This window comes from Callionymus lyra, chromosome 18 (assembly GCF_982586985.1).
Source record: "Callionymus lyra chromosome 18, fCalLyr1.hap1.1, whole genome shotgun sequence".
In the NCBI taxonomy this organism is placed as follows: domain Eukaryota; kingdom Metazoa; phylum Chordata; class Actinopteri; order Syngnathiformes; family Callionymidae; genus Callionymus; species Callionymus lyra.
Window position 1 is genome coordinate 4,712,349 of NC_141835.1, and position 27,027 is coordinate 4,739,375.

The 27,027-nt window shown below is 39.5% G+C and overlaps 1 protein-coding gene across 1 annotated transcript in view; it reads left to right on the top strand.

Moving 5' to 3' along the window:
* Window positions 1–3,428: 3,428 nt before the first annotated feature.
* slc8a3 (solute carrier family 8 member 3) overlaps window positions 3,429–27,027 on the top strand; it is a 118,653-nt gene continuing 95,054 nt past the window's right edge. The window contains exons 1-2 of the mRNA XM_087779451.1: window positions 3,429–3,586; window positions 18,982–20,849. Coding sequence (XP_087635577.1) covers window positions 19,069–20,849 — 1,781 coding nt within the window. The 5' untranslated portion in view covers window positions 3,429–3,586; window positions 18,982–19,068. The remainder of the gene's footprint in view (window positions 3,587–18,981; window positions 20,850–27,027) is intronic.

Sequence of the window (27,027 nt, forward strand, 5' to 3'; positions counted from 1 at the left end):
CACGACACATGCCGCTGATCTCCGAGGGTTCTGGATCTCCGAGGGTTCTGGATCTCCGAGGGTTCTGGATCTCCGAGGGTTCTGGATCTCCGAGGGTTCTGGATCTCCGAGGGTTCTGGATCTCCGAGGTTCTGGATCTCCGAGGTTCTGGATCTCCGAGGGTTCTGGATCTCCGAGTGTGCTGGACCTCCGAGGTTCTGGATCTCCTCGCCGGCTCCTGAGCCGCGATGCTTCTACTCCGAGTCTCTCCTGGACGAGCGAGCTCCGAGAGGTCAAGAGGTCAAACATCCAGAGGAGAGAGAGAGAGAGAGAGGAGGGAGAGAGAGAGAGAGGAACCTCTCCTCCGCCCTCGCTCGCCCGTCTATAAATAGACGTGGGTTTGGCAGCTGAAGACGAGTCCATGCAGAACAAATGCGCCCCCTGGCTGTCTCATGTCATTCTCCACATAATGAGCCAGACGGACCCAACATGTACTGAACGTCACTTTCTCTCCTCCTCGCCGCCGGAGCAGGGGCCACACGTTGCCATGGCGACTGGGCCGGAGAAGACTCTTGGATTCGTCATCGCATGTTCTCGTCGCCACCATCCTCCGCTGATCTTCCTTCAAACGCGCTATGCTAACATGCTAATCGTTTGTGTTTGTTTGTAAACATCAACACTGAAAAGGTGTTGAGATATTCCAGTGATTATTCCAGTTTCCTCCGTCAATGACTCAAAATATCACCTCGGTACTGAGGGAAGTCTTTTGATGTGACAAATGGTATTATGGGGTGTATTGACAAGATACAGAAAATATGACGATACAGTGACAACGATACGATATATAGTGATACTGTAGTAACAAGTATATATGTGTAGTTTTGGCCAGTACTTGACTCTGGTGTTGTGATAGTGTAGTAACAAGTATATATGTGTAGTATTGTCCAGTACTTGACTCTGGTGTTGTGATAGTGTAGTAACAAGTATATATGTATAGTATTGTCCAGTACTTGACTCTGATGTTGTGATAGTGTAGTAACAAGTATATATGTGTAGTATTGTCCAGTACTTGACTCTGATGTTGTGATAGTGTAGTAACAAGTTTGTATGTGTAGTATTGTCCAGTACTTGACTCTGGTGTTGTGATACTGTAGTAACAAGTACATATGTGTAGTATTGTCCAGTACTTGACTCTGGTGTTGTGATAGTGTAGTAACAAGTATATATGTGTAGTATTGTCCAGTACTTGACTCTGATGTTGTGATAGTGTAGTAACAAGTTTGTATGTGTAGTATTGTCCAGTACTTGACTCTGGTGTTGTGATAGTGTAGTAACAAGTATATGTGTGTAGTATTGTCCAGTACTTGACTCTGGTGTTGTGATACTGTAGTAACAAGTACATATGTGTAGTATTGTCCAGTACTTGACTCTGGTGTTGTGATAGTGTAGTAACAAGTATATATGTGTAGTATTGTCCAGTACTTGACTCTGGTGTTGTGATACTGTAGTAACAAGTACATATGTGTAGTATTGTCCAGTACTTGACTCTGGTGTTGTAGTATTTACAGACCACATGACTCTTGACAAAGTCGTAACTACTTTCATTTGTTTTCAAACCAAAATATGTCCAAACATCAGCTTTAAAAGCTGCTGGACTCACTGTATCCTCTCATCCTCAGTCATTGCTAGGATTTCATTGTTCCTTTATCTACATAATATAAAAATAAAAATAATGTGTTCTGTAAAATATCGCTACAGTATTGTGAAAAAAAAGAATTATGATATGCAAGTGTATTGATTCTATCTTACTTACAGCAGTCGCGGTCCTTCGATCTCGGAGCGTAAGTGAAACCAGTTAAAAGGGTGACTTGAGAAACTTTGCTCAGAGGTGGAGGAAGGTCATGTGAAGGTCAACGTTAAAGACGACATGTTGACGAGTCAACAACACATCCCTGACTCTCGTGGGTCAACTCAACGAGCAGGAGTTCCGGGTCGGAGCTCGTTCTTCTCAGAACCTTCAGGGTTGTGGCCTCCTGTGGTGGTGGTGGGAGGTGGTGGGAGGTGGTGGTGGTGGGAGGTGGTGGTGGTGGTGGGAGGTGGTGGGAGGTGGTGGGAGGTGGTGGTGGTGGGAGGTGGTGGGAGGTGGTGGGAGGTGGTGGTGGTGGTGGGAGGTGGTGGGAGGTGGTGGGAGGTGGTGGTGGTGGTGGGAGGTGGTGGGAGGTGGTGGGAGGTGGTGGGAGGTGGTGGGAGGTGGTGTCAGCAGCAGTCACGCCTGAGGTGGTCAGCGACGCTCCTCACATGTCGGACACTCATGCGAGAAGAAGCAGCTCTAAGTGTGAGGAGAAGGAGAACTTCAGGAGGCGCCGAGAGAACGAAGACTCACAAGTCGTTTCTCTTCTCTCAGGTTCACGGTGACCTTGAGATTTAATGGATGAAACTAGGAGTTTTACTCTGGAAGAGAAAAGCAAGGAAAGAGAAGATTTTAACAGTATTTTTTCCTTGTAAAGGAAGCAACAATAACCCAAGCATCGACCCCTGTGGTCTCCCGTTTTAGACTGGACTTTGACCTCGAGACTCGCGAAACTAAAGTATTCCAACTTCAATTGAAAACTTCCAACTCTCGTTTCCTTCCCTCAAGTTAACTGTCAAACGCGTGTTTTTGTCGTTTATCACAAAACAAACTTTTCCAAGAAGTCGAAACAAAAACGTTCAAAACTATAATAAAAAATAGTCCTTTTGAAATGAAGCTTATTTGAAAAAGTTAAAAATAACTCGCCAACAACTGTGGAGCGCCGCTCGGAAGTGTATAAATAAAAGTGTGGGATGACCCCCGAGAGGTCAGAGGTCACGAGGTTAATCGCAGGCAAACGATGTTCAACACAGTTTCATTACGAAGCGTTTCGTTACGTCTTATGTTTGACTCACGTGACCCTGAGGCGATGACGTCATTGTCAACATATCTTTTTGAATAAAAAAAAATAAAACCGTTTTTTTTTTACACATGATCGTGGTCGAGTCACTTCTCTCCTCCATCATCATCCCTCTCTCTCTCTCTCTCCTCCTGTTCTCTCCATCTTCGTAGGTTTGCGTTGCAGTCTCCGCGCTCAGCTGACGGTGACGTCACAGCTCTCATCAGAAACAGGGGTGTGTGTGTGTGTGTGTTGGGGGGGGGGGGGGCTACCATTCCACATCTTCACACCTCCATCACGTTCTTTTTACGTGCGCGTTTGAGCGGAGAGACGACAGCACGCGCACGCGGAGGAGGAGGAGGAGGAGGAGGAGTTTAATCCCGGTGGTGCGTTCAAGTCCGGGAGGCAACTCTTGAGCAAGATGCTGTGTTTGAGGGAAGATCTGCGGAGAGGATCGTAGCTGAGGACAGGAGGAGGCAGAGCCGGTGGAGATCCATCAGCACCGAGGGTGCGACCGTAGAAACACTCCCCCCCCCTCCTGCCTCCCCCCTCCTCACCCTCCCCCCCTTCGTCTTCCTTTGACAGCTCTGCGACCCGGTCAGTCCCTCAGACAGGGAGGATCCCGGGAGGAGGCGATCCACCTTCCGATCGCTTCGATCGATCCGCGACACTCAACTCCCCCGGAATAACAAATCCAGGTGAGAGATTTTTTTTTCTCTTTTGCGCAGCGTCTCCATGATCCGGGCGAGGATCTCCTCCTGACCCGGTGATGGGTGTGTCGTCAAGTGTCACCGAGCCCTCGGAGACGTTCCTCCGCCAGAGCGGTCAGGAGGAGCCTCATCGCGGGGGGGGAGAGAGTCGGGGCCCCTACCGGGGCTCCTGCCGGGGCTCATGCCGGGGCCCCTGTCGGGGCTCCAGCAGGGATTCCCCGCCTCACGCTCGCCCTCGCAGGGAGAGACTCGCGGCTGATGATGGATCAGCAACAGCTGAGAGTCTCTGCTGAGTCCATGTTGACCCGCGTCTCAAGTGTCCTCCTTAAACACGAGCCTCGTCCACAAATAGAGAGAAATCTATACATGCAGGTGATGTTGGATCAAATATATGAAGTACATGAGTTGAACTGACTTTGATATGAAAGAAATTCAATTTGAACTCTGTTGATACGATATACTCTGTAGGTAAAAGTATATATATGTGTAGTATTGCCCAGTACTTGACTCTGGTGTTGTGATAGGGTAGTAACAAGTATATATGTGTAGTATTGTCAAGTACTTGACTCTGGTGTTGTGATAGTGTAGTAACAAGGATATATGTGTAGTATTGTCCAGTACTTGACTCTGGTGTTGTGATAGTGTAGTAACAAGTATATATGTGTAGTATTGTCAAGTACTTGACTCTGGTGTTGTGATAGTGTAGTAACAAGGATATATGTGTAGTATTGTCAAGTACTTGACTCTGGTGTTGTGATAGTGTAGTAACAAGGATATATGTGTAGTATTGTCCAGTACTTGACTCTGGTGTTGTGATAGTGTAGTAACAAGTATATATATGTAGTATTGTCCAGTACTTGACTCTGGTGTTGTGATAGTGTAGTAACACGTATATATGTGTAGTATTGTCCAGTACTTGACTCTGGTGTTGTGATACTGTAGTAACAAGTATATATGTGTAGTATTGCCCAGTACTTGACTCTGGTGTTGTGATAGTGTAGTAACAAGTATATATGTGTAGTATTGTCCAGTACTTGACTCTGGTGTTGTGATAGTGTAGTAACAAGTATATATGTGTAGTATTGTCCAGTACTTGACTCTGGTGTTGTGATAGTGTAGTAACAAGTATATATGTGTAGTATTGTCCAGTACTTGACTCTGGTGTTGTGATAGTGTAGTAACAAGTATATATGTGTAGTATTGTCCAGTACTTGACTCTGGTGTTGTGATAGTGTAGTAACAAGTATATATGTGTAGTATTGTCCAGTACTTGACTCTGGTGTTGTGATAGTGTAGTAACAAGTTTATATGTGTATTATTGTCCAGTACTTGACTCTGGTGTTGTGATAGTGTAGTAACAAGTATATATGTGTAGTATTGTCCAGTACTTGACTCTGGTGTTGTAGTATTTACAGACCACATGACTCTTGACGAAGTCGTAACTGCTTTCATTTGTTTTCAAACCAAAATATGTCCAAACATCAGCTTTAAAAGCTGCTGGAGTCACTGTATCCTCTCGTCCTCAGTCATTGCAGGGATCTCTATAACTTACTTAAACATTCTAATCAATTGTGGTTTGAACTGCACAGAATTGTATCATTCAACATAAACATTTAAAAATCTGAAAAGTGCTTTATAAATGTGATGTATTATTATTTGTAAGTCTGTGATTTAATTAGAATAGAATAGAATAGAATAGAATAGAAAATCTTTATTCATCCCCAGAGGGGAAACACACCTTTACAACAGCGCAGTTTAAAAAATAAAGTGCAAGGAAAAAAATAAAAATAAAAGAGATAATACAAAATAAAATAAAAAAGATCTTAAAAATATACAATTATTTACAAAATTACAAATTTAACACTATTAACAAAATACAATAGAATAAAATAAAATAAAATAAAAACAAAAAAAGTAAAAAATAAAATAAAACACACGAGAGGAAAAACACACTACGGATTAGCATCAGGATATTTAAAGTAGAGTTAAATATCCTGACACCAGTTGGGATGAAGGACCTTCTATAACGCTCCGTCCTACACTGGGGGTGCCTGAGCCACTGAAGGAGTTTATGTTAATTAGAGATTAACATAAACTCTTATTCATGAGCTAAAGTAGCAAGAATATCACTCAACCTTTTGGCTTGAGACCTTGGCTCCCTCTGTCGTCTGTGACTTTAAAGAAACAGTGGGTTTGTAATAGTCACAAGTTGTTTTAAACTGCAGGTTGGCCTTAAATCCTGAATCTTACTATAAAATTTATACCTTGAATTACTTTCATGGTCAAGTTTGAAACTAAACTTTGTCCTAAATGTCCTGACATGATGAAAAAATTGTTAAAGTTACCTTTACTTAAGTTTTATTCGAAGCTAACTTAAAAAATGTTCTGCTAGTGCCACGATTGAATTGCTAATGCTAATGCTGTGTTAGCTTTGAATAGCAAACACTGGTAAAAATCAATCAAAAACCAACCGTAATTATTTAAACAGATGGTCAAAACACACAAATGTATATAAATATATATGTATGGTAAAAAAAAAACCTGGTTATCAAGACTTGATCAGTTTTATCTGCACATCTATGAAGTGAAAACATGCTACGTTAGCACTTTAGCTTTCTTAGTATCGCAATGATTTGCCGTTGACGCTTGAATTCTTTATCTTTTCCAAATATTAATCACTTTTGAAAGACATTTTACAATCTTTTGTACCTGCCACACAGGCTAATGATGATGATTTGAGCATGTATTCAGTTTAAAAAGAGACTTTCTGACTTCAGCTCCAAATTAAAATCTCTTGTTTTGACCTTTTGCTGCGACGTGTCTCGTTACCGTCCAGACTCGTGTCTCACTTTTAATGCTAATTATGAGAGTCTTCGTGAAACTCCAGCAGTTCTCACGTCAGTAATTAGTTTGCGAATCGTGTCGTAGTAACTCCAGAGTCGTCGGATGCTTCGTCCGACCGTCTGCCTGTGGCGTTCTCGCTGCTCCCCAATAGATCAATATTCAAAAACTCTGCCCGACACGCCCGAGTGATTTCATTCCTGGTGCCGCACGCTCGTCCTGGTCCATCAAAGGTTTTTCGATCAGAACATGTGTCAGATGGAACTCACGCTGACTCTCTAGTGCTGCCTCCAGTGCTGGCGAGGTCTGGGGTCCACGGTTGAGCTTCTAACGATCCGACCAAAGTACTGCTTTACTGAAATTTTCTGAGAGGTAGTAGTATTCAGATACTACCGACCAACAGTGGTCCAGAGTGTCTTCTTTATTAGACGTATGTTTAGTGTTACCTTCATATTTCAGAACCACCTTATCTATCTGCTTGTCTTAGGTATGCACAGGGCCTCCTCCCTTAGGTATGCCTGGTTAGCAGTTCTTCTCCGAGTCTCTCCTGGACGAAGCTTTTTTAGTGTCTGTCGGTCGCTGGTGTCTCTAAATAACAGTTGTAAACCCATTAATACATCGTTAGGAGACAGTTGAGATGGTCCTGGTCTTGTTCGAATGCTTCTCCCCCAATCAGGTCTTCGAGTTGTAGGAGTCCCCAGGGCGCACCCAGGCTGAGTGGGAGAGACTATGTCTTGTTTTTTCTTGTCCGCGGTCCTGCTGACACATGATGCTGGAACCAATACGTCACAATACAGGGTCAATGATATGATATGTAGTGATATCCAGTGATAGTGTAGGAGCAAGGATATATTTGTAGTATTGTTGAGTACTTGACTGCTGACACATGATGATATGTATGTCTCTGTATTGTCAAGAACCTGGTGATTTGATACGTATCTAGATACGTGGTAGTGATAAGATAAATTGTGTTATATTATGATCCTCTAGTAACAAGTATATATTTGTAGTAATGTCCAGTACTTGACTCTGGTGTTGTGATAGTGTAGTAACAAGAATATATGTGTAGTATTGTCGAGTACTTGACTCTAGTGTAGTATTTACAGACCACATGACTCTAGACAAAGTTGTAACTGCTTTCATTTGTTTTCAAACCAAAATATGTCCAAACATCAGCTTTAAAAGCTGCTGGACTCACTGTATCCTCTCGTCCTCAGTCATGGCCTCATTCTTCATTTAAGACATAATGAAGTTTAATTGCAACACAAAAGTGAACAAATTTGGTTCTTATTGTTCATGTTAAATGAAACAATAAAATACAATCTATAGAAATAACTTGATATCAATACTTTGATCCGTCCAAACATCTATAGAACTAACTTGATATCAATACTTTGATCCGTCCAAACATCTATAGAACTAACTTGATATCAATACTTTGATCCGTCCAAACATCTATAGAACTAACTTGATATCAATACTTTGATCCGTTCAAACATCTATCGAACTAACTTGATATCAATACTTTGATCCGTCCAAACATCTATAGAACTAACTTGATATCAATACTTTGATCCGTCCAAACATCTATAGAACTAACTTGATATCAATACTTTGATCCGTCCAAACATCTATAGAACTAACTTGATATCAATACTTTGATCCGTCCAAACATCTATAGAACTAACTTGATATCAATACTTTGATCCGTCCAAACATCTATAGAACTAACATGATATCAATACTTTGATCCGTCCAAACATCTATAGAACTAACATGATATCAATACTTTGATCCGTCCAAACATCTATAGAACTAACTTGATATCAATACTTTGATCCGTCCAAACATCTATAGAACTAACATGATATCAATACTTTGATCCGTCCAAACATCTATAGAAATAACTTGATATCAATACTTTCATCCGTCCAAACATCTATAGAACTAACATGATATCAATACTTTGATCCGTCCAAACATCTATAGAAATAACTTGATATCAATACTTTGATCCGTCTAAACATCTATAGAACTAACTTGATATCAATACTTTGATCCGTCTAAACATCTATAGAACTAACTTGATATCAATACTTTGATCCGTCCAAACATCTATAGAACTAACTTGATATCAATACTTTGATCCGTCCAAACATCTATAGAACTAACTTGATATCAATACTTTGATCCGTCCAAACATCTATAGAACTAACTTGATATCAATACTTTGATCCGTCCAAACATCTATAGAACTAACTTGATATCAATACTTTGATCCGTCCAAACTTCTATAGAACTAACTCGATATCAATACTTTGATCCGTCCAAACATCTATAGAACTAACTTGATATCAATACTTTGATCCGTCCAAACATCTATAGAACTAACTTGATATCAATACTTTGATCTGTCTAAACATCTATAGAACTAACTTGATATCGATACTTTGATCCGTCCAAACATCTATAGAACTAACTTGATATCAATACTTTGATCCGTCCAAACATCTATAGAACTAACTTGATATCAATACTTTGATCCGTCCAAACATCTATAGAACTAACTTGATATCAATACTTTGATCCGTCCAAACATCTATAGAACTAACTTGATATCAATACTTTGATCCGTCCAAACATCTATAGAAATAACTTGATATCAATACTTTTATCCGTCCAAACATCTATAGAACTATCTTGATATCAATACTTTGATCCGTCCAAACATCTATAGAACTAACTTGATATCAATACTTTGATCCGTCCAAACATCTATAGAACTAACTTGATATCAACACATTGATCCGTCCAAACATCTATAGAAATAACTTGATATCAATACTTTGATCTGTCTAAACATCTATAGAACTAACATGATATCAATACTTTGATCCGTCCAAACATCTATAGAAATAACTTGATATCAATACTTTCATCCGTCCAAACATCTATAGAACTAACATGATATCAATACTTTGATCCGTCCAAACATCTATAGAAATAACTTGATATCAATACTTTGATCCGTCTAAACATCTATAGAACTAACTTGATATCAATACTTTGATCCGTCCAAACATCTATAGAACTAACTTGATATCAATACTTTGATCCGTCCAAACATCTATAGAAATAACTTGATATCAATACTTTGATCTGTCTAAACATCTATAGAACTAACATGATATCAATACTTTGATCCGTCCAATCATCTATAGAAATAACTTGATATCAATACTTTCATCCGTCCAAACATCTATAGAAATAACTTGATATCAATACTTTGATCCGTCCAAACATCTATAGAACTAACATGATATCAATACTTTGATCCGTCCAAACATCTATAGAACTAACATGATATCAATACTTTGATCCGTCCAAACATCTATGGAACTAACTTGATATCAATACTTTGATCCGTCCAAACATCTATAGAACTAACTTGATATCAATACTTTGATCCGTCCAAACATCTATAGAACTAACTTGATATCAATACTTTGATCCGTCCAAACATCTATAGAACTAACTTGATATCAATACTTTGATCCGTCCAAACTTCTATAGAACTAACTTGATATCAATACTTTGATCCGTCCAAACATCTATAGAACTAACTTGATATCAATTCTTTGATCCGTCCAAACATCTATAGAACTAACTTGATATCAATACTTTGATCCGTCCAAACATCTATAGAACTAACTTGATATCAATACTTTGATTCGTCCAAACATCTATAGAACTAACTTGATATCAATACTTTCATCCGTCCAAACATCTATAGAACTAACTTGATATCAATGCTTTGATCCGTCCAAACATCTATAGAACTAACTTGATATCAATACTTTGATACGTCCAAACATCTATAGAACAAACTTGATATCAATACTTTCATCCGTCCAAACATCTATAGAACTAACTTGATATCAATACTTTGATCCGTCCAAACATCTATAGAACTAACTTGATATCAATACTTTTATCCGTCCAAACATCTATAGAACTAACTTGATATCAATACTTTGATCCGTCCAAACATCTATAGAAATAACTTGATATCAATACTTTGATCTGTCTAAACTTCTATAGAACTAACATGATATCAATACTTTGATCCGTCCAAACATCTATAGAAATAACTTGATATCAATACTTTGATCCGTCTAAACATCTATAGAACTAACTTGATATCAATACTTTGATCCGTCCAAACATCTATAGAACTAACTTGATATCAATACTTTGATCCGTCCAAACATCTATAGAACTAACTTGATATCAATACTTTGATCCGTCCAAACATCTATAGAAATAACTTGATATCAATACTTTGATCTGTCTAAACATCTATAGAACTAACATGATATCAATACTTTGATCCGTCCAAACATCTATAGAAATAACTTGATATCAATACTTTCATCCGTCCAAACATCTATAGAAATAACTTGATATCAATACTTTGATCCGTCCAAACATCTATAGAACTAACATGATATCAATACTTTGATCCGTCCAAACATCTATAGAACTAACATGATATCAATACTTTGATCTGTCCAAACATCTATAGAACTAACTTGATATCAATACTTTGATCCGTCCAAACATCTATAGAACTAACTTGATATCAATACTTTGATCCGTCCAAACATCTATAGAACTAACTTGATATCAATACTTTGATCCGTCCAAACTTCTATAGAACTAACTTGATATCAATACTTTGATCCGTCCAAACATCTATAGAACTAACTTGATATCAATACTTTGATCCGTCCAAACATCTATAGAACTAACTTGATATCAATACTTTGATTCGTCCAAACATCTATAGAACTAACTTGATATCAATACTTTGATCCGTCCAAACATCTATAGAACTAACTTGATATCAATACTTTGATTCGTCCAAACATCTATAGAACTAACTTGATATCAATACTTTGATCCGTCCAAACATCTATAGAACTAACTTGATATCAATGCTTTGATCCGTCCAAACATCTATAGAACTAACTTGATATCAATACTTTGATCCGTCCAAACATCTATAGAACTAACTTGATATCAATACTTTCATCCGTCCAAACATCTATAGAACTAACTTGATATCAATACTTTGATCCGTCCAAACATCTATAGAACTAACTTGATATCAATACTTTGATCCGTCCAAACATCTATAGAACTAACTTGATATCAATACTTTGATCCGTCCAAACATCTATAGAACTAACATGATATCAATACTTTGATCCGTCCAAACATCTATAGAACTAACTTGATATCAATACTTTGATCCGTCCAAACATCTATAGAACTAACTTGATATCAATACTTTGATCCGTCCAAACATCTATAGAACTAACTTGATATCAATACTTTCATCCGTCCAAACATCTATAGAACTAACTTGATATCAATACTTTGATCCGTCCAAACATCTATAGAACTAACTTGATATCAATACTTTGATCCGTCCAAACATCTATAGAACTAACTTGATATCAATACTTTGATCCGTCCAAACATCTATAGAACTAACATGATATCAATACTTTGATCCGTCCAAACATCTATAGAACTAACTTGATATCAATGCTTTGATCCGTCCAAACATCTATAGAACTAACTTGATATCAATACTTTGATCCGTCCAAACATCTATAGAACTAACTTGATATCAATACTTTGATCCGACCAAACATCTATAGAACTAACTTGATATCAATACTTTGATCCGTACAAACATCTATAGAACTAACTTGATATCAATACTTTGATCCGTCCAAACATCTATAGAACTAACTTGATATCAATACTTTCATCCGTCCAAACATCTATAGAACTAACTTGATATCAATACTTTGATCCGTCCAAACATCTATAGAACTAACTTGATATCAATACTTTGATCCGTCCAAACATCTATAGAACTAACTTGATATCAATACTTTGATCCGTCCAAACATCTATAGAACTAACTTGATATCAATACTTTGATCCGTCCAAACATCTATAGAACTAACTTGATATCAATACTTTGATCCGTCCAAACATCTATAGAACTAACTTGATATCAATACTTTGATCCGTCCAAACTTCTATAGAACTAACTCGATATCAATACTTTGATCCGTCCAAACATCTATAGAACTAACTTGATATCAATACTTTGATCCGTCCAAACATCTATAGAACTAACTTGATATCAATACTTTGATCTGTCTAAACATCTATAGAACTAACTTGATATCGATACTTTGATCCGTCCAAACATCTATAGAACTAACTTGATATCAATACTTTGATCCGTCCAAACATCTATAGAACTAACTTGATATCAATACTTTGATCCGTCCAAACATCTATAGAACTAACTTGATATCAATACTTTGATCCGTCCAAACATCTATAGAACTAACTTGATATCAATACTTTGATCCGTCCAAACATCTATAGAAATAACTTGATATCAATACTTTTATCCGTCCAAACATCTATAGAACTATCTTGATATCAATACTTTGATCCGTCCAAACATCTATAGAACTAACTTGATATCAATACTTTGATCCGTCCAAACATCTATAGAACTAACTTGATATCAACACATTGATCCGTCCAAACATCTATAGAAATAACTTGATATCAATACTTTGATCTGTCTAAACATCTATAGAACTAACATGATATCAATACTTTGATCCGTCCAAACATCTATAGAAATAACTTGATATCAATACTTTCATCCGTCCAAACATCTATAGAACTAACATGATATCAATACTTTGATCCGTCCAAACATCTATAGAAATAACTTGATATCAATACTTTGATCCGTCTAAACATCTATAGAACTAACTTGATATCAATACTTTGATCCGTCCAAACATCTATAGAACTAACTTGATATCAATACTTTGATCCGTCCAAACATCTATAGAAATAACTTGATATCAATACTTTGATCTGTCTAAACATCTATAGAACTAACATGATATCAATACTTTGATCCGTCCAATCATCTATAGAAATAACTTGATATCAATACTTTCATCCGTCCAAACATCTATAGAAATAACTTGATATCAATACTTTGATCCGTCCAAACATCTATAGAACTAACATGATATCAATACTTTGATCCGTCCAAACATCTATAGAACTAACATGATATCAATACTTTGATCCGTCCAAACATCTATGGAACTAACTTGATATCAATACTTTGATCCGTCCAAACATCTATAGAACTAACTTGATATCAATACTTCGATCCGTCCAAACATCTATAGAACTAACTTGATATCAATACTTTGATCCGTCCAAACATCTATAGAACTAACTTGATATCAATACTTTGATCCGTCCAAACATCTATAGAACTAACTTGATATCAATACTTTGATCCGTCCAAACATCTATAGAACTAACATGATATCAATACTTTGATCCGTCCAAACATCTATAGAACTAACTTGATATCAATACTTTGATCCGTCCAAACATCTATAGAACTAACTTGATATCAATACTTTGATCCGTCCAAACATCTATAGAACTAACTTGATATCAATACTTTCATCCGTCCAAACATCTATAGAACTAACTTGATATCAATACTTTGATCCGTCCAAACATCTATAGAACTAACTTGATATCAATACTTTGATCCGTCCAAACATCTATAGAACTAACTTGATATCAATACTTTGATCCGTCCAAACATCTATAGAACTAACATGATATCAATACTTTGATCCGTCCAAACATCTATAGAACTAACTTGATATCAATGCTTTGATCCGTCCAAACATCTATAGAACTAACTTGATATCAATACTTTGATCCGTCCAAACATCTATAGAACTAACTTGATATCAATACTTTGATCCGACCAAACATCTATAGAACTAACTTGATATCAATACTTTGATCCGTACAAACATCTATAGAACTAACTTGATATCAATACTTTGATCCGTCCAAACATCTATAGAACTAACTTGATATCAATACTTTCATCCGTCCAAACATCTATAGAACTAACTTGATATCAATACTTTGATCCGTCCAAACATCTATAGAACTAACTTGATATCAATACTTTGATCCGTCCAAACATCTATAGAACTAACTTGATATCAATACTTTGATCCGTCCAAACATCTATAGAACTAACTTGATATCAATACTTTCATCCGTCCAAACATCTATAGAACTAACTTGATATCAATACTTTGATCCGTCCAAACATCTATAGAACTAACTTGATATCAATACTTTGATCCGTCCAAACATCTATAGAACTAACTTGATATCAATACTTTGATCCGTCCAAACATCTATAGAACTAACTTGATATCAATACTTTGATCCGTACAAACATCTATAGAACTAACTTGATATCAATACTTTGATCCGTCCAAACATCTATAGAACTAACTTGATATCAATACTTTGATCTGTCTAAACATCTATAGAACTAACATGATATCAATACTTTGATCCGTCCAAACATCTATAGAACTAACATGATATCAATACTTTGATCCGTCCAAACATCTATAGAACTAACATGATATCAATACTTTGATCCGTCCAAACATCTATAGAACTAACATGATATCAATACTTTGATCCGTCCAAACATCTATAGAACTAACTTGATATCAATACTTTGATCCGTACAAACATCTATAGAACTAACTTGATATCAATACTTTCATCCGTCCAAACTTCTATAGAACTAACTTGATATCAATACTTTGATCCGTCCAAACATCTATAGAACTAACTTGATATCAATACTTTAATCCGTCCAAACATCTATAGAACTAACTTGATATCAATACTTTGATCCGTCAAAACATCTATAGAACTAACTTGATATCAATACTTTCATCCAAATAAACACTGATATCTGTGACAGACCACGACATGAATAAACCTGTGGTCTGAAGGAACTTCTTCAGGTTAGATACTCGTTAGACTTCAGAGCGTTTTTAAAGTAATTTTCCCTTCACTCTCGCATCCTTCCATAAATGTGACGCCGTAAATGCATCCCATCCTTTCTGGCGCCGTGTGGCTGCCAATCAACTGAACAGATTCTTGATAGCTGACAGTCGATGCTTCACTCGCGACACATTTCCAGGCTGTGATGAAAATATTCCGTGAAATGCATCTTTGGACGAGCACGGATGTAGAGGAGGTTCAGAACCTGCTGCCAGATGTCTTCAGTCTCCTGGAGGGTGTTTGTCTTGACCCCTGCTGCTCAATATCTGGATGCCTTCCTGGCGCTGGTGAGCTGGTACTTGGGATTACTGGCACTGGGTTTGCAAGGTTTGCGTTTCAGTGGTTCTGCCAGATGTTGTGCCCAGGGTCAGGTACTGGTGTGGGTTTTTACTGGCGGGAAGAAGAGCCTTTTTCCTTATGCTACATGTTTCTAAGCAGCGATGACTGACTTCCTGTGGACCAGGAACTAACGTACAAGTCGTCCATGTTGCGACATCAACCTGCCGCGGTACCGTGGCCATCATGTGTAGATGTACAGCATAGATTTCCCACCACAGTGTCGAGTCACTTCGGGATGTATATCGTTGGTCTGCGATGTTTCAAGAACTAGCTTGAGATGCTAACTTTGATGTTATGAGCTTTCGGTTCTTATCGGTACTTTCCGATGGATGTAGGAATGTTTTTGTGATTTCACTTGTATGGCGTTAAATCGCTGCTGTTCACTGCCGAGCTACATTCATAACTGCAAACTTAATCTTTTGAGTGGCTTTTGAGGTTTGATTGGACTTTTTTTCCCTTATAAACTGAAACAGAAAATATTGTGCGTTGATTGTTTGTTTTGATATGTGTTTAGTTCTGCTTTAATTTATCTAATTTAATTTCTATTGTTATTTTTCATTTTTCAACATGATTCATGTTCTACACATTCTTACATGAACATTTGTATTTTCTTCGTATGTGTGTGGAAAATGTACGTTAAAAAAAACCTGGAAGATTTCCATTCATCACTTGTATAAATGTTAATTCCACCGTCAAGGTTGTTTACGTGACGAGGTACGATTCAAGGTCTTGGAAACGAGTTCAAGTTCAAGTCAGGAAAACTGACATTTATTCATGGATTTGAATTGAATCTGAATTTTAGCAAAGTCATGCTATGATTATGTGGAAAAGTCGGTACGAATACATAAATAAATCCATGTAAATCTGATGTACGTAGCATTCCGTTAGCATAAAGCTGAATATTATGTATTGGTGCTGGTACAGTAGAACTGGTGCAAGGACTGAAGTGATTTATAGTCTATAAATCTTTTTCTTTTCCCAGTCTTGACGTCCAAGGACTCGTGGAAAAAAAAAGGGAAAGCAGGACAAGGTGGTTCAATGATGAACCTGAGATCGTATCCAAAGATGTCACAAACATTTGTTCGTGGCTCGTCTTCACTTTGATCACGAGAACACAATCCGTTAACATGTTCGACACGTGTTTTATGTTGGTAATCTCGGACACAACATCCCATGGTCTCCCCTAATGGTCATAACTCTCTTTCTGCCGGCGCAACATTCTGGACGCTGCTTACTTGAGCAACATCGCACGCCTGCTGAGCAAGCTGTTTAGTCGCGAGCCCAGAATTCCCCTCGAGACTCCAGACAATCATGCACAAGTCCACATTATCGGACTCACTTATCCACAACTGAACTTCCACCGTTCCACGAGACGAACGAACGTGTCGACAGGAGTTATTTGCTGTTTCTCACCGACGGCATCACAACTGAAAATAATACTTAAAAGTTTTACGACTCAAATTTACGAATAATTGCGACTACACCGTCAGAAAATGGAGCTTGTAATCCATGCGTTTGTTTCTTCTCGTCTGGACTATTGTAACAGTTTGTTTTCATGTCTAAACCAGAAGGATCGTCTCGCCTGCAGTTCATACAAAACTCTGCAGCCAGAATTCTGAGCCGCTCTAGTAGAAGAACTCACATTTCTCCGGTCCTTAAAACTCTTCACTGGCTTCCAGTTTCTTTCAGGATCAACTTTAAAATTCTGGTTCTTACTTTCAGATCTATTCATGGTCAGACTCCTCCTTACATCACTGATCTGATCCAGCCTTACACCCCAGCTCGGGCTCTGAGGTCTGTGGATCAGAATCTACTGATGGTTCCACGCACAGGACTCAGGACCAGAGGAGAGAAATCTTTTCAGACTGTTGCTCCTAAGCTTTGGAATGATCTTCTCACTCTTTGCTCTTGATGATCTACTGACTCCTTCAAGAAACATCTTAAGACGTTTCTATTTGTTCAGGCTTTTCCTTGATTTTCTGGAACTCCTGTGTTGTTCTCAGTATTATCTTGATTTTTAAAGTGTATATACTTTTTTGAGTATTGTTTTGATTGTTTAAGCGCTTTGTGACCCTGGTCTGGAAAAGCGCTATATAAATAAATATTACTTACTTACTTACTTACTTACAAATATGATCTGCATCTGATGAATCCTAGGTTTTAGTGACGGCCTGAATGCAGAACAAAGATCAGTAAATCAATCCAGTGGAAGGATTATGGCCTGAATGATGAAAGCTAATTTCAAGTCGTGTTACAAACACTCATGTAGATGTTTGGAGTAAAACTTCTAATTCCTCAGGTCCAGTGAAGTCAGATTTTAATGATTCTTTTCAAACTTTAAGTTCAAGTTAAAGTCAAGATTTTGTACTTTTACATCATCCAATAGCATCAATGCTTTATAAGTCCCTGGAGGGTCGCGACGCAACCATTGCACTTGTTGGACCATCATGCACTGCACCTACTGTAGTAGCAAACCACATGCAATATCAAAAGATACTAATAGTTAATATGAATTTTATATGAAAGTAAAGAAGATAGAACTTGATTGTTGGTTTCTGTAAATGGGTATTGATTTTATTTCGACACTTTTTTGTTCTATTTACTTTTTTCAAGGTTAACTGGACATTTTTCTATTAATTTAAATCATTTTTAAATCAACAAAATGTATATTTACCATCAGGAAGTTTGAGTCTGACTGTGATATTTTGTTCTTAGAGGCTTGATTTATCATTATTTTTGTCTGTGTTTGTTCCGAATCAAACACAATCACTTTCCTTCAACATCAAGTTATTGGAAGTGTGTGTATAGTTGTTGACTTCCATAATCTCTGTTCCTTATCTGACCTTGAACACTCGCATCTTCATAGGTCAAGATATCGACATCAATCTACTTTGATATTGAGCCAACTTTGTTGCCTTTCTTAGCAACTCTTATTTTGGAGGAAACAGCCCGAGCGAACCAGTGGCCACTTTATGAACTCTCTTCAGGGGGAAGGTCTTGGGAACCTTTAGTGCTCGAGACGCTGAAACGAGTGTCCTGCTTAAGAGGGACCTCTTTGATTAATGGGAGGAAATCATGGTGCAAAGGGAACCCCATGCTTAGGGAGTTACAATTTAATTGAATGAAACCAGGATCGTCCATTTCTCATCTGTTCTTTCTCTCCTGCTCAGGTCGTGGTTGGAGTCGAAGCACAGCCCAGTGCTGGATCCCAGAGGGACTATCCGTGTGTTAAGGACACTTGAGACGAAAGAGGGTGCATGGAGGGTTCACGGACAGTAAGACTGGGGTCAACAGCTTGCCTATGGCTGGGACTGGTGTCGACGGCTCTCTCCTTCCTTTCTACAGAGGCTCGGACCACCCCGAGCCCCTCGCTGAGCCCCCACAATGCATCCTGCGATGACCATTCCAAGTGCCAGACGGGCATTATCCTGCCCATCTGGTACCCCGAAGATCCCTCCATGGGGGATAAGATCGCACGAGTCATCGTGTATTTCGTAGCGATGATCTACATGTTCCTCGGAGTCTCCATCATCGCGGACCGTTTCATGGCCGCCATCGAGGTCATCACGTCGCAGGAGAAAGAAATCGTCATCAAGAGGCCGAACGGAGAAACGAGCACCACCACAATCAGAGTGTGGAACGAAACCGTGTCCAACCTCACCCTCATGGCCTTGGGTTCCTCCGCCCCCGAGATCATGCTTTCAGTGATAGAAGTCTGCGGACACGGGTTTGAAGCCGGCGAGCTCGGACCCTCCACCATCGTCGGCAGCGCCGCCTTCAACATGTTCGTCATCATCGGCCTGTGCGTGTCCGTCATTCCTCAAGGGGAAGTGCGCAAGGTCAAACATCTGCGGGTGTTCTTCGTCACCGCCGCCTGGAGCATCTTTGCGTACATTTGGCTTTACATGATCTTGGCTGTGTTTTCTCCCGGCGAGGTGGAGGTCTGGGAGGGTCTCGTTACCCTGTCTTTCTTCCCCATCTGCGTTCTCCTAGCCTGGGTGGCGGACAGACGTCTGCTCTTCTACAAGTACATGCACAAGAAGTACCGCCACGACAAGCACCGAGGCGTCATCATCGAGACGGAGACGGAGCGCTCCAAGGGCATCGAGATGGACGGGAAGATGGTCAACTCTCACTTCATGGACGGAAGCGCCGCCAGCAACCTCATCGGTCTGATCGAGAGCAAAGAGGTAGACGAGTCTCGCCGCGACATGATCCGCATCCTGAAAGACCTGAAGCAAAAGCATCCGGAGAAGGACTTGGATCAGCTGGTGGAGATGGCCAACTACTACGCCCTCTCGCACCAGCAGAAGAGTCGAGCGTTCTACCGCATCCAGGCCACTCGCATGATGACGGGAGCGGGGAACATCCTGAAGAAACACGTGGCGGAGCAGGCGAAGAAGAGCGCCAGCGTGCAGGAGGTCCACGTGGACGAGCCAGAGGAGTACGTATCCAGAATAGCTTTCGAGCCCGCCGTCTATCAGTGCCTGGAGAACTGCGGCGCCGCCATCCTCACCATCACCAGAAAGGGCGGCGACATCAACAAGACCATCTATGTGGATTACAAAACGGAGGACGGGTCCGCCAACGCCGGGGCAGATTACGAATTCTCCGAGGGCATGGTGGTGTTTAAACCGGGAGAGATGGTCAAGGAAATAAGTGTCGGGATCATCGACGACGACATCTTCGAGGAGGACGAGCACTTCTTCGTTCGACTCAGCAATCTGCGCGTTCTGGACACGGAGGACGAGTTCCTGTCGCCCAACAGTCTCCCCTACCCCAAGGCCATGCTGGGCTTCCCCACCGTGGCCACAGTCACCATCCTGGACGACGACCACTCGGGCATCTTCACGTTCGAGAGCAGCCTGATCCACATCAGCGAGAGCATTTGTATCATGGAGGTCAAGGTGTTGAGGACTTCTGGGGCGAGGGGGACCGTCATCGTGCCTTATCGCACCGTGGAAGGACTCGCCAAAGGAGGAGGGGAGGACTTCGAAGACACGTACGGAGAGCTGGAGTTTAAGAACGACGAGACCTGGTGAGTCTTGCTTTTTTCTTTCTTTCTCTTAATTATCTTTGTGACGCTTCCCAGCAGGGATTTAGTTTAATTCTGGATTGAAATGCCTTTCGGTGAATAACCTTCAGAAACACCAAAGACATCTTTCTTTGTGACCAAATCTGTTGGAGCTAAGAAACATAAAGGAACAACAGCTTGAATGGATTTAATAAAACCAGAATGTGTTTTAGTCAAGTGTTTGTCTTTGGGACGGCCTTCCTGTTTTTGCAGCACCTTGTTCTGTGACTTTAACTGGTGAAAAAGCGACAAAACTGAGTTTCACAATCGGAGGTTTAAAGGCTTCTACGGTTCAATACTGGCCTGTTCTGTGCAAAGCGGTTTCTGTTGGCAGATGTTACGACACAAATCCTCTCGCTTTTAAATGTGATGTGAGGCAGCAGAAGTCAAGAGTCGTCCTCGACGTGCGATTCCTGGAACCCATTTATTCTGCTGTTTTGATAAAACCGTCACAACACCAAAGATCCTTAACCGGCAGCTCCGCGTTCTTGCTGTTACCATGACTTCATACATGACGTTCTTCTTCATCTGCACTTGTCAGCGTCACCTCACATGTTCAGACGGCTCTTCATCCGAGCGAGCTAGCTTCTAGTTTCCCCGTCAGGAGGTTTTGTGCTCACCAGAGCTCCGTGCCAGTGATCCAGAGATTCGACTTCAGGATTGGTCACAGAAGCGTAGTCCTGAGCTAACCTTCCCCGGGCCACAATAATCCCTGCAGCTCTTTTGTTTCTCCACACATCTGTGCGGCTGAAAACCAGATCAGAGTTTATCTTTTCTCGCGATGATAACAAGTTGTCGGAGCAGAAACCTGGTGAACCTGGAGTTGAGTCTCCTGAAGCCGTGCAGAAGAAGAAGAGTTTGGCTTCGTAGGTCGGTGTAAGAATCAGAGTAAATCATTTGGTTTTAAATGAAGTCGTTAAGTCTACGACTCGGTTATTACGTAACAATGAACCCTCCAGTCATTTGTCAACTTCTCTCCATGTCAATCATAACTTGAATAACGTCAAACTATTGTTAGACACAATTTTAACATTCATTTCTAGCAATGTAGTGATTAAAAAGGTTATAAAATCCTAATTGTGGGCCACCTTAATTAATCCTTTGGTCTAAGTTATGTGTAGTATTGTCCAGTACTTGACTCTGGTGTTGTGATAGTGTAGTAACAAGTATATATGTGTAGTATTGTCCAGTACTTGACTCTGGTGTTGTGATAGTGTAGTAACAAGTATATATGTGTAGTATTGTCCAGTACTTGACTCTGGTGTTGTGATTAGTGTAGTAACAAGTATATATGTGTAGTATTGTCCAGTACTTGACTCTGGTGTTGTGATAGTGTAGTAACAAGTATATATGTGTAGTATTGTCCAGTACTTGACTCTGGTGTTGTGATAGTGTAGTAACAAGTATATATGTGTAGTATTGTCCAGTACTTGACTCTGGTGTTGTGATAGTGTAGTAACAAGTATATATGTGTAGTATTGTCCAGTACTTGACTCTGGTGTTGTGATAGTGTAGTAACAAAGATATATGTGTAGTATTGTCCAGTACTTGACTTTGGTGTTGTGATAGTGTAGTAACAAGTATATATGTGTAGTATTGTCCAGTACTTGACTCTGGTGTTGTGATAGTGTAGTAACAAGTATATATGTGTAGTATTGTCCAGTACTTGACTCTGGTGTTGTGATAGTGTAGTAACAAGTATATATGTGTAGTATTGTCCAGTACTTGACTCTGGTGTTGTGATAGTGTAGTAACAAGTATATATGTGTAGTATTGTCCAGTACTTGACTCTGGTGTTGTGATGGTGTAGTAACAAGTATATATGTGTAGTATTGTCCACTACTTGACTCTGGTGTTGTGATAGTGTAGTAACAAGGATATATGTGTAGTATTGTCCAGTACTTGACTCTGGTGTTGTGATAGTGTAGTAACAAGGATATATGTGTAGTATTGTCCAGTACTTGACTCTGGTGTTGTGATAGTGTAGTAACAAGTATATATGTTTAGTATTGTCAAGTACTTGACTCTGGTGTTGTGATAGTGTAGTAACAAGTATATATGTGTAGTATTGTCCAGTACTTGACTCTGGTGTTGTGATAGTGTAGTAACAAGTATATATGTTTAGTATTGTCAAGTACTTGACTCTGGTGTTGTGATAGTGTAGTAACAAGTATATATGTGTAGTATTGTCCAATACTTGACTCTGGTGTTGTGATAGTGTAGTAACAAGTATATATGTGTAGTATTGTCCAGTACTTGACTCTGGTGTTGTGATAGTGTAGTAACAAGTATATATGTGTAGTATTGTCCAGTACTTGACTCTGGTGTTGTGATGGTGTAGTAACAAGTATATATGTGTAGTATTGTCCAGTACTTGACTCTGGTGTTGTGATAGTGTAGTAACAAGGATATATGTGTAGTATTGTCCAGTACTTGACTCTGGTGTTGTGATAGTGTAGTAACAAGGATATATGTGTAGTATTGTCCAGTACTTGACTCTGGTGTTGTGATAGTGTAGTAACAAGTATATATGTTTAGTATTGTCAAGTACTTGACTCTGGTGTTGTGATAGTGTAGTAACAAGTATATATGTGTAGTATTGTCCAGTACTTGACTCTGGTGTTGTGATAGTGTAGTAACAAGTATATATGTTTAGTATTGTCAAGTACTTGACTCTGGTGTTGTGATAGTGTAGTAACAAGTATATATGTGTAGTATTGTCCAATACTTGACTCTGGTGTTGTGATAGTGTAGTAACAAGTATATATGTGTAGTATTGTCCAGTACTTGACTCTGGTGTTGTGATAGTGTAGTAACAAGGCTGACTCCTTTAAGAAACATCTCAAGACGTTTCTATTTGTTCAGGCTTTTCCTTGATTTTCTGGAACTCCTGTGTTGTTCTCAGTATTATCTTGATCTTTAAAGTATATACTTTATTGAATATTGTTTTGATTGTTAAAGCGCTTTGTGACCCTGGTCTGGAAAAGCGCTATATAAATAAATATTACTTACTTACTTACTTATATGTGTAGTATTGTCGAGTACTTGACTCTGGTGTTGTGATAGTGTAGTAACAAGGCTATATGTGTAGTATTGTCCAGTACTTGACTCTGGTGTTGTGATAGTGTAGTAACAAGTATATATGTGTAGTATTGTCCAGTACTTGACTCTGGTGTTGTGATAGTGTAGTAACAAGTATATATGTGTAGTATTGTCGAGTACTTGACTCTGGTGTTGTGATAGTGTAGTAACAAGTATATATGTGTAGTATTGTCCAGTACTTGACTCTGGTGTTGTGATAGTGTAGTAACAAGTATATATGTGTAGTATTGTCCAGTACTTGACTCTGGTGTTGTGATAGTGTAGTAACAAGTATATATGTGTAGTATTGTCCAGTACTTGACTCTGGTGTTGTGATAGTGTAGTAACAAGGCTATATGTGTAGTATTGTCGAGTATTTGACTCTGGTGTTGCAGAATTTCATTTGTTTTCAAACCAAAATATGTCCAAACATCAGCTTTAAAAGCTACTGGAGTCACTGTATCCTCTCGTCCTCAGTCATTGCTGGAATCTCATAGGATTCAACTGTTCCTTAAGCTGCAGAGGACGTGACGACTGCTAGAACTTTAATTGCAACACAAAAATGAACAAGCACAAAGATTTTATGATCTCATAACCAAAAAAAACAAAAAAAAACAAAACAATAATAACGTTGGGAAAAAAAAGTACAGTATCATGTAATAACTATCAAAATATATCCCAGTATTAATATTTTCTAAGACAGCTATTTAAGTGGTTCTTTAATGAGATTTAACATCATTAACATTTTCCCAAATTATTATTTTCTGTCTGGATTTAATCTCTACTCAAACGTGACTCTGATGTCCTGATCAACACCAATATCTAAACACTCTTCAAACCCTGATGAAAGTTCCTCAGTGGTTCTCGACACCGCGATGACTCACAGCACCGTCAGCGGGATGTTATCTGGAGCGGAACCCCGGCTAACTGAGCCATAGTGGACCTGTCATCTCGGACGTGCTGACGGAACCTTTTGTTCCTGCTGCTCTCCGGGCTCCTGGCGTCTGCACCGAACGGCTTCTCCCGATGAATCTATCGATTTGCCGTCGAGTCGGTGCCGGGTCTGCAGGGCCCTGGATCAAAGTCCTTCTGTCGCCCCCCTGCGAGGGTCTGGCGTGGCCCGGCTGGCAGCACCGGAGCGCCCCGGGGATCCCGCGGCAGCAGCAGAAGGGAGTCGTCGCTGGAGGCGTGGAGAGATCATGGATCATGAGATCGTGAGATCATGAGATCGTGAGATCATGAGATCGTGAGATCATGAGATCGTGAGATCGTGAGATCGTGAGATCATGAGATCGTGAGATCATGAGATCATGAGATCGTGAGATCATGAGATCGTGAGATCATGAGATCATGAGATCATGAGATCGTGAGATCGTGAGATCGTGAGATTGTGAGATCGTGAGATCGTGAGATCGTGAGATCGTGAGATCGTGAGATCGTGAGATCGTGAGATCGTGAGATCGTGAGATCGTGAGATCGTGAGATCGTGGGATCGTGGGATCGTGAGATCGTGAGATCGTGAGATCGTGAGATCGTGAGATCGTGAGATCGTGAGATCGTGAGATCATGAGATCATGAGATCATGAGATCGTGAGATCATGAGATCATGAGATCATGAGATCATGAGATCGCTGCCAAGGTTGCAGGTCCAGGTTCACGCTGGTACTTCCAAGTAAAGTGCAGAAAAAAATACATTATTTATTTTTTATTTTCTATACTCTGTAACAAGTGGTGTCAGCAGTAGGGTTGTGGGTTGAGGGCCCAGTTGGAGAAGTCAATATGGATTCTGGCTTCGAAGTTGTTATGCTATTTCTGTGACAAGGGTGTCAGGATTAGGATTGTAGCATCAAAAGTCTACGACAGACCCACGAGACCCCCATGAGAGGGTAGATGGTGTTTAGTAGTGCTGTTAGAAAATACTACACATATATACTTGTTACTACACTATCACAACAGCAGAGTCAAGTACTGGACAATACTACACATATATACTTGTTACCACACTATCACAACAGCAGAGTCAAGTACTGGACAATACTACACAAATATACTTGTTACCACACTATCACAACACCAGAGTCAAGTACTGGACAATACTACACATATATACTTGTTGCTACACTATCACAACACCAGACTCAAGTACTGGACAATACTACACGTATAGCCTTGTTACTACACTATCACAACACCAGAGTCAAGTACTGGACAATACTACACATATATACTTGTTACTACACTATCACAACACCAGAGTCAAGTACTGGACAATACTACACATATATCCTTGTTACTACACTATCACAATATCAGAGTCAAGTACTCCACAATACTACACATATATACTTGTTAATACACTATCACAACACCAGAGTCAAGTACTGGACAATACTACACATATATCCTTGTTACTACACTATCACAACACCAGAGTCAAGTATTGGCCAATACTACACATATATACTTTTTTTCTACACTATCACATCACTGTGACATGGTCTTTAGCATGTAGCTATGCTAGCATGTTTTTTCCAGGTGTGTTGACCAGGTATTCTGAATAAGACATGAATAGCACATATGGACTTTGGTTGTATTTCCGATTATAGAGTAATGTTTCAGGTTTTTTAACCAGGGTGGTATCAGAAGTAGGATTGCGATCGTGTCCTGTGTCTGCTTTGCTCGAATCTCTCCGAACATCTTCTGGACTCGAGACCGTATTTTCAAACGATAACTCTTTACGTAAATATGTTAAAAAAGACATAAAAAAAAAAACTTTTGCCAGATGTTTTCCCAGGATGTTACGGCACCAGGAGTGAGACGTAAACTCACCATCTGTCCAAGTGAAGCACTTGAAAGAAACCAGTTGATAAGATCTTCAAACTGCTGGTTCAATATTCACGTGTTCATGCTTAGAAGAAACACCAGGAGTGTGTTCACGAGTGTGTGTTCATGAGTGTGTGTTCATGAGTGTGTGTTCACGAGTGTGTGTTCACGAGTGTGTTCACGAGTGTGTGTTCACGAGTGTGTGTTCACGAGTGTGTGTTCACGAGTGTGTTCACGA